Source organism: Vairimorpha necatrix, chromosome 8, assembly GCF_036630325.1.
Source record: "Vairimorpha necatrix chromosome 8, complete sequence".
In the NCBI taxonomy this organism is placed as follows: Eukaryota; Fungi; Microsporidia; family Nosematidae; genus Vairimorpha; species Vairimorpha necatrix.
The window spans coordinates 574878-592960 of record NC_088823.1 but is presented as its reverse complement, the minus strand read 5'-3'; the positions used below and the strand labels follow the sequence as shown (position 1 = coordinate 592960).

At 23.2% G+C, this 18083-nt stretch overlaps 2 protein-coding genes across 2 annotated transcripts; both read right to left on the bottom strand.

Moving 5' to 3' along the window:
* Positions 1–9542: 9542 nt before the first annotated feature.
* VNE69_08088 (uncharacterized protein) lies at positions 9543–10067 on the bottom strand (the record flags this gene model as incomplete). The annotated part of the gene is made up of 1 exon (XM_065474404.1): positions 9543–10067. The coding sequence occupies one exon, from the start codon at positions 10065–10067 to the stop codon at positions 9543–9545; it is 525 nt and encodes a 174-aa protein (XP_065330476.1).
* A 4204-nt stretch (positions 10068–14271) lies between these two features.
* Positions 14272–16600, bottom strand: VNE69_08087 (uncharacterized protein; the record flags this gene model as incomplete). The annotated part of the gene is made up of 3 exons (XM_065474403.1): positions 14272–14291; positions 16124–16347; positions 16578–16600. 3 exons carry the CDS (start codon positions 16598–16600, stop codon positions 14272–14274), a joined length of 267 nt encoding a protein of 88 aa, XP_065330475.1.
* Between the last annotated feature and the right edge of the window lie 1483 nt (positions 16601–18083).

Below are 18083 nucleotides of genomic sequence, written 5' to 3'. Positions count from 1 at the left end.
ACAAACTATTTTGGTCTATATTTTTCATACAAGGATAAATAGCATAAAATGGAACCTTGTGCATGTTTCGCTTTAGAAGTGCCATATTTATTTGTTGTCTTAAAGCTACGTTATTTTAACCTTGTCTGAATGCCACCTTACGACAAGCAATAATGTAGATTTTTTGTTATTTATATGTATGTAAAGTAATATTCATAAAAAAGCCCCTAAACACTCCTCAGAGTTCGATGTCTTTTAAGCAGTCTAAATAAAAAAGAATAGAGATAGAACAATTGAAATGCTATACGTTTATTTATTGCATGGGCGGCTTTTGAGGACAAGCATTAAGCTGTCAATGAAATGGGGCTGTATTGTTTTAACGTAATGCTATTCCTATTAGATGCATGTTGTTTTATAATATAGTCAACAATGTATTGCCTCTAGCAAAAACAAGGCTCTAAAAAATACATATTCGAATAACAAGATGCTAACCGTAATTAATAGTTTGCATCAATGTCACAATAATCCTTGTGAGATTTTTTTCTTCGAAAATAGTAAATTGATTCTTAATAGTAACAAAAACACCAAATTTATACCAGGAAGGATTAGTCCTTTTTATTTAATTTAATGTAAAGAATTCTCTACCTCATAATCTAAAAAAAACAAATTTCAATCTTTCAAAAACTTTATACTGTGTTGATATACTACTAATGAAATTAATAATATTATACCATTCATATCTTTACAAATTTTAAGATCATTAAATAATCTTTTTGATATTGCTCTATTATAGATATTACACCATTTATAATATCATCACGCAAATTTCATGTAAAGAATTTATTACTACCAAAAAAATAAATTGATACTACAACCCCAGATAAATATTAAAAAATTGGCATAATTGTAAAAATATATTAACTTAAGGGTTTTTATTGTGCTATGATTTTTTTATATTTTAAACTGTTATATTTTAAACACAGATTTTACAAAAAAAAAAAAATACACAAAGAACCTACTTGAAACTTCAAATACAAAAACACTTGCATTTTTGGATATTATGCTTCTTAAAGAGCTTATATTAAAGGAGAAAATTGTTGTTTAAGTGTTTATTATATATTGTTATGAAACGGATAAAATCTTAAAGATTTTTTTTATGTTTATATTTATTTTTAAATATTCATTTTTATGATTTAAGATAATATACATTCTTGTATTCTTTAAAATATTAATGGATGGTCTTTGGTATGTTAAATGGCCTCAAGAGTATATGTTTGAAAAAAATATTTTTGTGTAAACCATATCAATCGATTATAAGCTTTCTATAACGAATTCATTTAATAAAGAACAGCAAAAGCTTTATGAATCTTAAAAAACCAAAGACAATGACTATTATCAATTCTTATATAAATAACATCTTGTTTGAAAATACAAAGACATAATATATGAAAAGTAAACAAAATAAAAAAAATAAACTTTTTACGTTAACTCTTTTAATGGATAAATTAATGTTCTATCTGCCTTTTTTTATATCCAATCTTGACGCTCTTAAATTTCATCTTAAAATATAAAAACCAGTTAAGATCTTGTAAATTACATTAAAAAATTGTCAACAGTTTAGATGTTTGTCGACCACTTTCTCGGCCTCTTTAAAAAATCCAATGTCAGATAAGACTTTTTATTTTTTTGGAACACAATTACGAACCATGGAATATTTTGAAAATGCTAAAAAATTTTTCAGAACATAGTTTTAATAATAAAAATATGTCGATAAAATAATTAATTTTTTTTATTTTTGAAAATCAACAAACCGAATACTGAGAAAGATATCATATATTTAGATAATAAATTATTATGTATAAAAGAAAATTAATGTAGAATAGAAGAGTTATGACATACTACGGTTATGATTAAAGATGTTAAACAATTCCGTATCTGAAAAAAGACTATAAAAGAAATTATTAGACAACATATATGTTTTATACCAAATGGTGCAAAAAAACAAACTTCCTATACACTGTTTATAAGCAATGAAAACGCCTAATAACTAATCTTAATGTTTGTTATGGAAAGACGGAGTGAGTTATGAATATGATTTCATAAAAAAGAATCGTGATAGTTTATTATAAGCAGAATGTATAAATTGTATTGTAGACTTTGTTACAACTGATTTAAATAAAGAACAAAGACAAAACACAGAAAAAAATACAAATGTAATTAACAAAATACAAAAATTTAAAAAACCAATCTGAAAACATGCCGCGATAGTAACTTCCGAGACAAAAAATGATTCCGATACAATTGACACTGAGGTTACGAATATTACAAGTATTTTTAAAAATTGAGGCTTTATTGCAACTGTAATTTTAGTATGTTTTATAGTATTTGTATTTTTATCTTTATAAAATACAAGTATTGCAAGCACAAACCATTCGAATAACTTTATTTTATCTACATCTAGAATATAAACATTAAAATTATATCTATGAACATTCTAAAGTGATTTTGTTGAATTTAAAATGCAGGTAAATTATGCGACAATACTTTTATAGTTAATAATTAATTTGAAAATTTGCACAAAAATTTATAAGAAACATAACATAAACATTAAAAATATGAACTTTCTTCAAAGTAATAAAAATAATATCAGTGTATGATAAATTACGTAAGAATATTATCTGAAGAATATTTACTTTAATAATATTAAATATAAGGACTAAAGATTTTATGATATGTAAAATATCTTATTTACACAAAACCCCGTATACATATGAGGATTTTGTGATAATAATTACATTCTAAAAACGAATTTTATTTTTTTATTGTTGATATAGTGAGAGTCTTAAAAAACGGTTTGCGTAATTTTTATTTATACATCTTAGAAACTTATGGGAGTACGTAAAGAATTTTAAACTATATATATTTAATAAGAAGCATTTGGAGCAGTTGTTAGATTTTATATATTTAAAAAAAAAGTCCATTAAGTTGTTTTTCCGTTTAGTTTAGATATTCTAGCATAGCTTGTCTCTATATCGCTCATGGGATTCAGCTTTGAAAGATTATCCTTTCTGAATAATCGTTCTTGTGTTTTAACTCCAAATTTTCAGATTTAATCTCCTTAGGCGATATCACTTTTTAGCAGCCACCATATTGACTAGTGATATTAAAGCTCTAGCACCCCCTTCCTCACCGCAACCCCTTAACGCATCCTTGTCATCGTTTTAAAGAGATGAAATCTAGACTTTATATTAACACAATGGACTGAATGTATGCTTAAAGTAAGGTTAAAAATTTTATAGCTCTCTGATGTACTATCTGTATTTTTTTGTTACTACTTTATTCCATGTACTTTCATAAGAAACATAAATGTGGAGAAAAGATGTATTAGTTCCGTAGCATTTGCAAAAACATGTTGCATCTTATTTTTAATCGTTTTAGATTTGTATTTGATCCTGGTTGTTATACCAACTCGAATGATATAAATTCATTTCTTCTTCTTGTCAAACACAAGAATGTCAGGGTCAATGTGACCCCTTATATTAGTGAGTTTCTCAAATTTTCTTTTTTTCCGCATGATCATCTAGCACGATCTATTGTACTGATAATTAACCTCATATAAAATACAAATTAATAGATGAATGCATTACTACTTGTTGTGTTTTTTCATAAAAATGAAAAATCGTCATCTGATTGCACTTTGTCTCCAAATTATCCACCGAATTCCTAGTGATATAACATAATTATATGCCATAAATAAAAATATGTAAAAAATTATAATTATATAAATGAAATAATCATTATATAAGTGACCATTTTATAATTATATAAATTGACTTGAATGAGACATATTATTGTTTTAAAAAGCATAAACATATGATTTAATTCTTGATCGCCGAAAAGGTCATGTAATCAATAAAAGCGACAAAGTATTAATACGTTAACAAAATAGAATTATTCAACTAAAAATGTTTGGATATTGTTAAAATATACAGAAATCTATAATACCGATAAATTTTGATTTTAATGTTGGAAAAATTCAAATGATTTATATATTTTTATATCTTTCTATACACCATTTGATAAAAAAGCTTCTAAAATAAGTTATATTTTCTACATTTTAATGTTGTCGCGTTAATTTAAACATATAAAAAAAATTTCTATACAAATCTATATTCGTTTTCTTCTTTTTTTTGTGAAAATTTCAAAAATTGTTATTTTTGTATATAGTAAGTGTAATGTGAAAATCGTACAAAAAAACATCTGAAGAATATAATTATTACCATAAAAATGTTCAGATTTATGTAATAATATCAAATTTCGTACTATTAACAAACATAAAATTATTGTAATTTTTAAATATTGGGTTATTCAACCCAAAACACAATTTCATTGTTTTTTGGTTAAAATAAAAAAAAATATTTTCGAGAATTTTTATACAAATTTTTTATACAAAACTCAATTATAAATTTATGTTTATCTGACTATCTATAAGATCTTTAAATGCATTTCAATAAAAATTAAACTTGTTATAAAAAGCTGACTATATTACAAACGAATTTTCTAATATTATCACTATACTGAATATAAAAAAAACAAAATTAAAAGAGATCGTTTTTAAAACTGTAAAAAACAATAACATTTATTATTTATAGTTGTAGTATTATTATGTATAATGTTGGATAAATTACATATATAGAAATTATTGAAAATACGAAATGAGATGTTTCTTATCGAAAAATACTATAATATAACTATGATAAGAGTTTGCTACATAATATCGTTAACCCGTTATTCCTTACAAAAAAATTCAATATAAATATATATATATATATATATATATCTAAATGATATTATAAAACTGAATTTAAAAATGTTAATTATATTTATTGTAACTGTAATTCTAAAAATATAAACTTCAAATTTTTCTAGAAATTAAAATTAGAAATACAATATTAAAAATATTGAATATCATCGAACTCGTTAATCCTGAAGATCGAACAATTCATCGTATAAATAAAAAAGGTTATTAATAGTATCAAATTCGTGTTTTCAAAAATATTAAAACTTCCTTTGTTGTTTTGATTAAATAGACAAGAACCATGACGTTAAATACTATAAATTGTGTATGATTTGAAATCCTTTTACATGTTTTACTACTTGTATATTTGATTTAAGATAGGTTTTAAATTATTCCATATGTCTATCATGGGATACATTCATAAAGAGTCATGGGCGAACTCATAAAATACTTATTGATTATTTAAAATATTTTTTTGCCATAATATGACGGTATCTCTTTTTAAAACCATATTATTTTGTCTTCAAAGTAAAAATGTTCTGTTGTTATTAACAAATCAGGCTCGACAAAATTTTTTAATTTTTCAAAATAAATATTTTAAGTTTAGCACCTATGTCCCCTTCTCTTTATATATAAATGTTAGCTTCTTTTAACTACAAGTTATACTTAACACAAGTTTAAAAGATTAAAACCTAATTTTAGTACTATATGACACAATAATAGATGATTTATACAGTTTAAATTATGAACTTTTCTTTATAATTCGCTACATTTAAATATTATAACGTCTTAATTAATTAAAAAAAAGTTTTTAAAAAAGGATATTAATCACGTGTTTGGCAAGAATGAAAATACACGTTATACCATCACTATATGTTTTATTGAAAATCAGTTTGGAATATATTTAAATATTATTTTGAGAATTTCTCACTAAGCATATTATTGATTTTTATGAAACTGTGAAGTTGTACCGTGTTCTCCAGCTTATTATTTTTTGATAGTGGCTCTCAGACTATCAAAACTTATTCTTTACAAAAAACCTTTACGCAATAAAATCATATAACTACTAGTTTTCTGGCATTCCGAGAATAATTTTATTAAGTTAAAGGTTTATTTGGTCTTTCATGTCCTTCTATATTGACAGGCCTTCATGTATATAGGCGGAACATGCTGTACGTTTACTCCTCCTTAACATTACTAAAAACGAAGGATCTGATTTGTAGAATATTTTTTTTGCCTCAAAAGTAATATCAGTACTTTGGTTACTCTGTCCTTTGCAAAAATATTCAAATCTTAAAAAAAAAATCATTTTTATTTTTTTATGTTGACGTTCCTATTAATTTAATATAACTTTACCAAAAAACATTTTTGCCTAATTTAGTAATAATTTTAAGACTTTTTTCCAGATGATATTTTTTTTTTGTTATAACTTTGTCATTTGCATTTAAATTTCCTAAAATATCTATGAACATACATAATATTATTGAATAATTACATTTTACATATGCAAATTCATTTGATTTACGTTCTAAAGTGGTAATCTTCAAATCAACTATATGCTCATTTAAAATACAATAAACAGTAAATAGTTCAATGTCGAAAACTTGTATAGGATAAAAACAAAATGCAATAATTCCATAGACTAAATTGATATAATTTTCAACCATAATGAAATGTATGTTATAGTATAACTCAATTATTAAAGTTTATAAGAACATAAGACAACAAATTTAATTACTTAGTTTTATTGTTTATTCCTTAGAAACATCTTTAGATTACTCAATCTCGCTTTACTTTCATTATAAAGATGGCAAAATGTGTATGAAGGTATTTTAATCAGCTTTTTAGAAATAAATAGGATATTAGAGGATATGGTTGCACTAATTGATCTTACCTTGAATAGAACAGAGAAAATACGAGAGGAAATGCTTTTCAATGCACAAGAAATTAGATGTCTCAATTTAATATAATTCTGAATGATGAATTTTTTAGATCTTACTATATTGATATATTCACTTTCGGATGAATTGATTCGTTTCTTTGTTTCAGTCTTATCTCTCGGATTATTAAAAAAAGCAATGAATACTAGATCTTCCTTCCTAACTATACATATTTTCTGGATAATATTTTCCTGTAATTGATACTGGAAAGTTGTACTCATATCCTTTTCTGAAGAGGCATAAGCGAACGTCCATGCTAAGAGTGAAAGAGCTAATTTGAAAATTGCTGACATTGTGTTTGCTGTGATTTTTTTATTTTTATATATTATCCTGAAACGTTTTATAATTGTAAGAAATACTATTTTTAAAAAATTATTAATTAAATATTAAATTAGTGATTTATCAATTTTAAATTTTTTATTCCTGATACATAGAATGTTTTGTTTGAATAATGTTTTGAATACAAACAAATTCCAAAAGATTTCTTTCGAATAACTTTTTTAACTATACTTAAATATTAAATTTTTTTCATTTTTTGATTTGGGGATCACATTGATCCTGATAAACTGTATATCAAATCATAAAATTGTCAATTATTGATTATTTGATACACAATCTTTTTATTGTGTATAAATCTTTTAACAAAGTGTAACTTGGGGGTAATTAATTAGAACTTGTTTTCAATTGTATTTTTTTAATCAGTAAATTATTAGTATTATTTCCCTCACTCCTATGCACAAATTAATTGAATTTTAGTTTATATAATACAGGAGTTATCAAAGCAATATCTGAGTGAAGGATGAAACATTGTAACAAAGAGGCACAGGAGCTTTGTCTAGTTCTCGAAGAAATATAATCTATATTAGTAACCGTATATGGTGTCTACTGAATGATATTGGGGAATGTATATTTCTTGAATTTTCATATGTTTTTTACAAACAATAAACCCATAGATTGGAATATTAATAAAGCAATAAACAAAATAATTTACAATGTTAAAACTTCACTATTACGTAACATACATAACAAATCATAACTACTCAAGTATCTATTCACTCTGATTTATGAAAATTTCTCTTCCATAAATTTAACTATTTTGTGAGAAGCTTATATTTCTTATTTATACTGCTTTCAAAAATGCTAACCCTTATTAAGAAATGTTTGTTTGTTGTTTATAAAAACCTAATTATTGATCATACAAAAACATGAAAAAAAGTTTTTTATAAATTATATCATTAGGACTCAAGAGCTGCTAAATATTTTACACGTTTGACATTTCTCAATGTTTAAATATAAAACTTTTATATTTTACCTTCAAGCAATGTTGAAGAAAAAGACGAAAAACCAAATAAATATTCTAATATCGACAAATTATAATTGAAACAAATACTTTTAAGTTTATATTATGCGCAGAATGTTTTATTAAATTCAAAAACATTTGTTTTTTGCAGATTGAGTTGTTGAGAGTTTTATCTTAAAAATTACGTGATTTGAAACAAAACCAACATATTTTATCTATCTTTTGTCTTCAGATTCTTTACTGTATTATACGAATTTTGTTTTCTCTACCAAAAATTTACGAATCGGGCTTGATCATTTGCACATTTCCAAGGCCACTAAACATGTGAAATGATTGTTACATTAAATATGTTATTATTTATATAAGTTGTATTTTGTTATTTATTTTTAGATAATAATAATTATAATAGTTTAAAACTATTCTTCTTAAAATTAATTCAAAGAAAAAGATAATATTGATTCTTCATTAATACTTCAACACCAAAATTTTATCGACTTATTTGTTGTGTTAGAGATTTTACTTTCCAATTTAATCTATGTATTATTATTGGATGCTTTTTTAATATCTGATATACAATAAAATTAAATTTTATACAATATAATCACAATTAGGAACTGCGATGTATTTCAAGGTATAAACATATGCGCAGCAACTTGTTAATGTCATGGACCATCGATTAATATCAAAGCTTACATCCAAATGAGAATTATAACAATTTACAAGAGAGGATCTCCTTTAAACAGAGACAGGGACACATGTAGAGAGATATGGAACCAGAACATAGAAGGGGCAGCTAGAAGGTGTGTGGACAGATAACGTGCATGGCAGTGGATGTAAACTGAAGAAAACAAAACAAACTTAGTTTTAAAAAAAATTATATTTCAAATTTAAAATTTCGAGTTATGATTATAATTTGCTTATCAAGATTTTATTAATTCGTGTTATCATAACAAGAATTTGAAGATACCGAAGATTTAGATAAACATACCATAGAAACACATAAATTTCGCCAGGTATATATTTCATTGGGGGTAGCACAAAAATAGCTGATACTTTTTGAGTTGTAAAATTGTTTTATATAAACTTAAATTGCAATGGTTACATAGTTGTATAAGATTAAAATTTTATGAAAGCTTTAAAATAAATGATAACATATTTTTTAATAATTAACATTTATTAAATTAATACTATTTGATGTGCTAATTAATAGAATTTGAAACTAATAAACATTAATATAATCTATTAAATGTGCGAACTATAATTACTTTGATCTAAAATTATTTTTGATTTGGCAATATCGTGATTGAAAAGTATTGAAGGTTAATAAAAAATTTATTTAATTTTATGCTTTCATGATGCTCTATAAATTTTTTCCAACTATATATGACTATAGTATATGCAATAAATTCCTCGAGAAGACTGCTAAAGTAATTAGAGGGAATATCGGAAAAAAAACGAAATGACTTTTCTCATGGGCTCATGATAATATTAAAAAAACTAAATAAATAATTTTCAAATGTATTATTTAATTAGATAAGATAGATTTTTTACCCCAAGGAAAGTGATTTATATTTAACCAATTTAAGTTAGACATCGTCTTTGATCCATCAAATATAAGTTTCTCACTGGTTGCAAATTTTTTTATTATACCTTTTCTAGATTCCATATATTCAATGAAGTATGTCTTTTTAATGTCTAGTTGAATGGTTGTTTTTAGTATAACATCACTATATATAAAATTATCAAATAATTTTTTCTGCATTTTTTTACTATCGCATTGTACTATCTTAAAAAGATTTAGCTTATCATCTAAAGTGATAAGTTTAAAATTATACGGCTTAGTACTTTTTCCTTCCTTTGATCTTTTATCATAAGTATTTATAATTTCACCTACACAATCTTTTTCAATTAATTCAGTAAATATATATATATCATTTTGGCGAAATTTGACTATGCCGATGTATATATTCACATATTCATTGTTCAATGGAACCACTAATAAAGTGTCAGAACAATTTATGTATAAAAATGAAAAAATAAAGCAAATCATAAGGGTATAAAAAATTTTCATAATATAATAAAAAGTTATTTCTAATAAATATTTTTCTTTCTAAATAAAGTATTTTACGTAGAGAAATTATAAGTTTTTGGTACAAAATTAAAATTTTAAATTTCGAAGTAGATATTGGAATTTGACATCTTATTGGAACTTTTAATAATTGAATAATGACAGGCCGATAAAATATTTTATTGCGATCTGATTTAAGTTTGACTAATACATAAAATATAAAATTTTACATTGGAAACAATCATTAAACTTACACTATTATTAGATCTATTGTTTGGAATTTTATGTTAAATAAAATAATTTTTATTTAATAGCTTCTTTTTATCTTCTTTTACAATACAATTCAACATTAACTTTGAATGTCATCGAATGAAATTTCTGATTCTGTATTAAGTTCTATAGTAAAGTTCTTAAAGGTTTTTCTGAGCGCTTAATATATTAAATTTCTATATTAATTTGTTCAAAGCTATTTTCATATTGCGTCAATTGAAGAATATAAATTGAATAAAAAAATCGAGTGCTTTTGAAAACAGCAGATAAAAAATATTTAAATTTTTCGTATGGATTTGCTGTTGTCATTGTAAACATAAGCTTAAGTGACGATAGGCATAACAACAAATATTTTAAAGAGGAAAAATAAAGTATTTTTTATAAACTAAACACAAAGAATAAGTTTTTTTTATGTTGATATAGTTTTAAAAAAAAATTTCTCTCAATGCTTTATTTCAATTTTATCGTTGGATATAAAAGATAAAATAAAAAAAAATTTATTATTGTCTAACATTTAAGAAAGATGAAGATACAAATAATTTTATTGAGTTTTTTCGCCCGAAAATTTCTAACGGATAGAATAGACGAATATATACTATACAATTTTTTTTTTATTTGGGTAATATTTTTACATGATCTTTTCAACGTTTTTGATTATAATGAAAATAATTTAAATTATGATGTTAAATATGTAGAATCTGAAATTTGTAATTACAAATGGGGGGATTTTGTTATGACGTATGTATTAATTTAAAGATTTTTAAAATAAATATTTGAATAATCTATTAAATTATGCTTTTAAATTGTATATATCTTAATAGTTGCATTGTGTTAGTGTATTCAGATAATTATGTGATAAGCAGGTAGTAATCATTTAAAGTATTGGTTTGTGTTATAAAATTAAGATAGCATACAATAAACCTGTATGTTTACACCACAATAAGCGTTTTATAACGTTTTTATAAAGTTAGGAATTAAGAACATGAATTATAAGTATATCGTAAAAGAAACAGAGAATTTTATTTAAATCTTATTATTGTTGAAATTAAAGATTTCAAGATAAAATTATTTTACTTTGTGAATTTTTTTTTCAAATACCTTATACTTGATAAAATAAGCATTTTTATGGAATAAACAATAAAAAAATTCATCTTTATAAATATTATTTCACAACCAAACTATTTCGAAGTGTATTTTTTATCTATCTATACAGAAAAAAAGAGCATTTACTTTTATTGATCTTCAAAACACTACCACAGAATAAAAAAATTTAATTTTTTATAATAATAAACTAATCAATAAAATTATTTTATTAACAGAATTACATGAATATATATTGGATTGAGATAAAAACCTTATTATAATTGTTTTGAAGTTTATTTTTGAATTTTTCGTGTCAATGATTAATTTAATTCTTTCTAAAAATTTAAAGATACTCCCCAATAACAACTTAATGAAATATACTGTCAAAATTTTTTGAGAATTTTAATCAAAATAAAAGCAAATGATCATTTGATTCAGTATAAATTTCTATTGACAAAAACCATTTTACTAAATATATATATAAAAAATTTGACGTTTGGTGCCCATGATTTTATTTTGCTTCAAATTATTATGTATATTTTGTTCCGACATATTATATATTTCTAAAGATGCTAAAAAAGATGTATGTCATGTTTACTTAGCTTTGGATAATGTTTCACATGAAGACATGTACACAAGATTTTGCTTAATCAGCAAGCTAAATATGCCAGAAACCGATAAAAGATTACATAAAAATTGTGATTTAAAATTTGAAAGAGAAAGAAATCCATATATATATCATTTCAAGGCAATAACTTCAGAAGAAAGAAAAAATACTATAATTTTTATAGATCATCTTCGATATTACAATAGAGTATGTTGTGATTATGTAAATTATTTTGAAAAAAGCAACATTATATTAAAAGCAACATTTACTATTAACGAATTACATGGGCAAATTTTATATATTGCTGGAATACATGAAGACTTGAATATGAAATTTTGTAAATATTCAAAAAGCGTAAATTTTGCGTTATGGGGTGAGTTTAATCTTGGAAAACTAATATGGTTAAATTATTATAGTACCTTTTCCGACGATTTTACTTCTAGAGCTTTTCTAACCTATTTTAATGATTCCTATAGACTTGAAAAAAAAATTAAATTTTTTCAAAAATAAAAAATAAATATTTATGTAAAAGAATCGCATCTAATATTGGAAACAGCGCATAAACTAAAAACTTCATTAAATTAAATTTTAACAACATATAAAATTGAAACAATACTTTTTATAAATAATTAAAAAAGTGGAATTCTAATGCTTATATAAATACATACAGCTACCACGAATAAAACAATCGATTTAAAAGAAATAGAGTTAATACAAATAAAACTTTATTCTTCTTTTTCTTAGACAGAAAGTATTCAATTCTGGCGTTTCAGGCGAAAATTTTATTATGACTCTAACTATTATGTTTTCAAATGGACCATTTTATTTAATGCAAAGATAAAATACGCCTGACACATTTAATCTATATAGTGTCATTTTAAGATTTTATTTGTAATATGCTTCTATTTTGAGTTATAATTAGAGCTTTATTGTTTGTAATCTATGTAATTCCTCAAAATTTGTCTCAACGCATCACAATAAATACTTTTTTAATTAAAATTTATTTAGAGAAACCATCTGGGTTACCAATTGCATGTATATGTGCATATTAATCCTTTATTCTGCACCAAAAATATAAAAGATCAAAATTTATGATATATAATGAAAATTTCTTGCTCAATTCGTCCTTAAAGAATTTTCAAGTATAGCTTTCACGGATGGTTTTATTTTTTTCTTAATACGATTTATAATGTTTTATTTCATAAGTTTGTAAATAACAAAATAATGTTAAAATACTAATAATTATAAAATTTGTTTTTATAAAATATATACACATCACTACTAATTGGCTATAATTACGCATGCATTTTCAAATTTACATTTGTTTTAATTTTGATTTTTATATTTAAAATCATACATAAGCATTTCACAATCATTATAAAATTTTCTATGTCAAAGTTGTAACGCCCCATCTAATCTCAACTAAAACATATTAATATTTTAATTACATATAGCGAATAATGTTGTAGTAACTAATATAATTCTTTACATTGAAATCTAAACAAATAATCATAATAATTTGGCTTCTAGTGTTTTGTATCTTTTATAGTAACAGCACTTTTCCTCAAATATTTGATCCTTTCTTTAGTATATATGTGTGTAAAAAAACTATTTTAAATGAGGAAGTATATATTAACAGTAATTACTTCTCATTTTAATCCAATAATTTTCTATTGTCAGCGTTATCTGTAATAATAATAATTCAATATGCTTTTAAATTTTTTTTATAATGTAAATAATTGATTCATTATAAAATAATTGCTTTATATATACAAAAATTTTATGATACAAATACGTCTTAAACTTTAAATTTTATCAGTATTTAATTTCTTATAAAAATTAATATAGAGTTAATGTATTAAATGATGTGTAAATGGGAATTAAAAGTTAATTGAGTAACAAGTATTTATTTTGTTTTTAATATTGAAAGTTGATGTAAATATTGTCCCTTTTTCATCCAGATTATTTTCGATTTTGTATTTTTAAGCATTTCGATAAAAAATAATATTTCTTAGGGAAAAATTTGATCAAACATACAGTTCATCTAAAATTTAGAAAATACTAATAAAACTAACGAAAAATAAATTTGCGGTATTATTTTAAACAGATTTAAATTATGTAATAAAAAAAAAATCTAATATTATTAGAAAATCTACATAAAGAAATTAAAAACGATTATTTTTAAAAATTTTAATATTAAAGCTCGATGTAAATTTATCTGCATAATCAGGTTTTATGATTATGTTCTCAATTTTTCACAATCTCTGTAACAATTCTTGGTATACAACACCTTACTATTTCTACAGACCAACGAACGAAATTTTAATTCATACATAATCTGCAATTTTCGTAACTTGGTATAATATCTGAGTATTATAATTCAAATCTTAAATGTTAACTTACTGAAATATTTGATTTTATTCTTTGCTTTAAAGTTCTATAACTCAAATAGAAAGTTTTTTATGTTCAACCAGATTATATCATAAAATTTTAAATCATTTTAAATAGAAATTATATGCTTTTAAAAATTTTAAACAAACAAAGACCTAGTTGTATTCAGAAGATCAATTGATACTCTTGATTTAATATTTTGTTGTATAAACAAAATAATTTCTCAGATACATTTGTTCTTCACCATAAGAGTTGCATGTCAAAATTAAAGCATAAGTATTTTCTTATATATTACGTTTTTTGTTTGAAACCATGAGTAGTGTATGGATAATCTTTTTATAATCTTTCATATAACGTGTTTATTATTCAATAATCATCATTTTTATTAATCAATTCAGTGATAAAATATGTAAAATATATAGTCTGAAAATATTACCTAAAAAGCTTAAGTATATGCCTACACAGTTGGTATATTTAGCCACCAAGAATAGAGTTGTAAAGCAATTGTAGTCAAAAATCAAAATAAAAAGAAAATCAAATGGGTTCTAACTAAAAAAGATATAATAACAAAAGACCGAAATTATTCAAAAATTTGATCGCATATTCCACAAATACATTTTATATTTTAGTCGTTTCCTTTATTTTATATACGACAATTTTTACAGATTTAATAACAGAATTTTTTTAAGTTAGCACGAAATTATTTGCTATTATATATTAAGTTTATAAAAAAATCAAAGTAAGAATAATTTATTTGTCACAATTAATCAAATAATATAAAAAATTTCATGTGCTAATTCGTTATTGACAAATTTTATTTGTTTAAACGTATTAAAAACTAATATTACACTATATGATTATTTATATAAATACTTTTTTTGTATTCTTTAAAAAAAACAATGTTTGTATCTATATAAAAAATAGCTTTAGTAAAACCCTGATTTATGTTTTATATTTATTCATTCAACTTCTTTAACAAATTAAGATAGAATTTATCTATAAAAGACAATTAACACCAATGAGTTTTCACCATAATGCTTATTACGAATTATGTATAAAGAAATGCAACAGAAGTCTTTATCGGCAAGCTATTGCAATATAGAATATATTTATTGAAAAATACATCTTCATTATTCTTTTATAACACGGCCCTATCGTTAACTAAAGCACATGAATATTTTTTAAAGCAAAAAAATAAAAAAAAAGTACCGAGACTAAGTTTTTGCTTAAATGTGAAATTATGTTAGTATATAGCATAAAAATATTTAAAAAAAATTTTAAAGCTTTTAAAATATCTTTTTATTAGATCTTAGAACTTTAAAATACTATTAATATAACTTTGAATAAGAAAAATACAAGTAAAAATTGTTTAACATGACTCTTTTCATTTTCTAGTTTGTTTTTTTCGTCTTCATTTTTAACATTATTATTTTCTTTATCTTTTACTTCTTTCTTGTCTTCATTTGTAGAATTTTTCTCTCCACTAAAGTTTATATTTTCAACACGTTCAGGAGAAAAGGCTATATCTGGCATTACAACTTTAACAAGCTCTTTGGCATTTGAGTTAACAGAACTACCATTTTGCTCATAAAATTTTAAATCTTTATCTGTTGATATATCATCAGGTATAAATATTTTTTTCATATTTTTTTCAGTTGGGTAATTCTATTACAATGTTTTAAGTCACTATTTCTCGCGTTATTTTCTCTAACAAAAATTTTTTTCTCTGTAAAATTGTCTGTAGCGATGGGACAATTTATTTCGTTGTCGTTAGTAATCGACAACATACACTCATAGTCATCAAAGTTTTTTTCTTTTTGCTCAAAAACTATTTTTGACTGTAGATAACTATTTATTATTTCTAAATCATCTTTTAAATTAATAAATTGATTTAGTATAAATAAATTATCTCTGTATAACTAGGAAACACTAACATTTTTTTCTAATGTCGGTGGACTATAAAAACCTAACCAAATGATTTCATATAGCCTATTTGATCTGTCAAATCTTTTTTTTACTTGTTTAATAAAAAAACAATTTGGACTTTTAGTAATATTCAAAAAATCAAATAAATATGCCTTTTTTGCATCAAGTACAAATGTCGTTTTTAATATAACATTGCCGCTATAAACTAAATCGACAAGATTGGTTTTTTATAATGCATAATCCTATAATCTGATAAAGTTTTCTTTACACTTTGTTTTTCTTCTAACTTTTCGGTTTTAAAAAATCAAGGCTTAGTCTTTCTTCCATTTTCTAATCTTTTATCGTAGGACCTAACAACTCCATCTACAATGTCTTCATCATAGCAGTTCAGTTATTAGGAATGTTGAATACACTTCTTGGGTAAGTACATCTTTCAATGAAATGTATAGATATACATTTTAATTTTCTCTTGGAATGATAAACAAAGGATCAGTACATATTGTAACATATATAAACAAGAATGAAGGTACCATAAGGGCACTAAGAACCCCCATAATATATTTAAATTAAAAAAATTATATTAAATATTGATGGGTAAAATAATATTTAATTTTTATTATAAAAAATCGGTTTGAACAAAAAATAAATAATTTTTTGTAGAAATATTAAAATTGGACATATCATAATCGTTAAATGTCAAAATTAGAATTGATTAAAAAAATAATTTGAATTTATTTTTAAAATATTATTTTTTCGTGTTTGACATAATAAGCGGGTATTGATTTTCTATTTAAAGATTAACAAAGCTATTGTGCGATTAAAAGTTCAAATTGATTTTAAAGACGGATAAAAGAATCTACGACAAAATATTATATTATTGTAAATATTAATGAGAAAGTAAATTTTTTACAACTAAATTATTTTAAAATGATAAAATTTAATAAATTTTTACTATTCCATATAGATAGTTTCATCAAGTTCTGATAGAACAAAGTTAGCGCTTAATTCCAACTCTTCTAATTGACTATTTATGTGTTCACTGTATGTCCTAGGAATACATACAAAAAAGTTTTTATCAAAGCTTGAAATAGTTCGCAATTTTAATTCGTATATATTTCGGTTTCGATTTAACTTGAGACTTCTACTAGTTATCCAATATTCAAGGTTATAATCAGGAGAGATTTTATTTAATGTTATGTAAAATCTTTCATTTATATCAAATGGAAATTTCGCTCTTAATATAACTTGACTATCGCAAAGTAATTCAACAAGTTTCGAAAGACCTTCATCACTTTCACTGTAACTTTTTTTCAAATCCTTTTCAAATATTTGTCTATCGTCGAGCATTAACGGAGTGAGAAGATGCTGAGTATCTTTTACAACCAATTCGTAATTGTTATTTCTAATAAGTTTAGCTTTATAAAATTCATAGGAATTCGAAATTTCAAAAATATGATAAGGTGAATAGTTGTCTCCGTTAATTTCATTGTTAAAACCTATGTAAATTTCAAAATCGACATCTTTTCTATCAATAAACATAATGCCAGTGCAAAGACTATGTAAAAATGGAAACCAAAATAACATCATGGGGCACTGAAGTTTTTTGCATTTATAAAAGAATAAATTAAATATTAAATTAAAATTTGATTTCTTATGTAAAAATTTAAATTTTTTTCATATATATAATATAAAATATAAATTATAAGTTTTTACATAGTTTG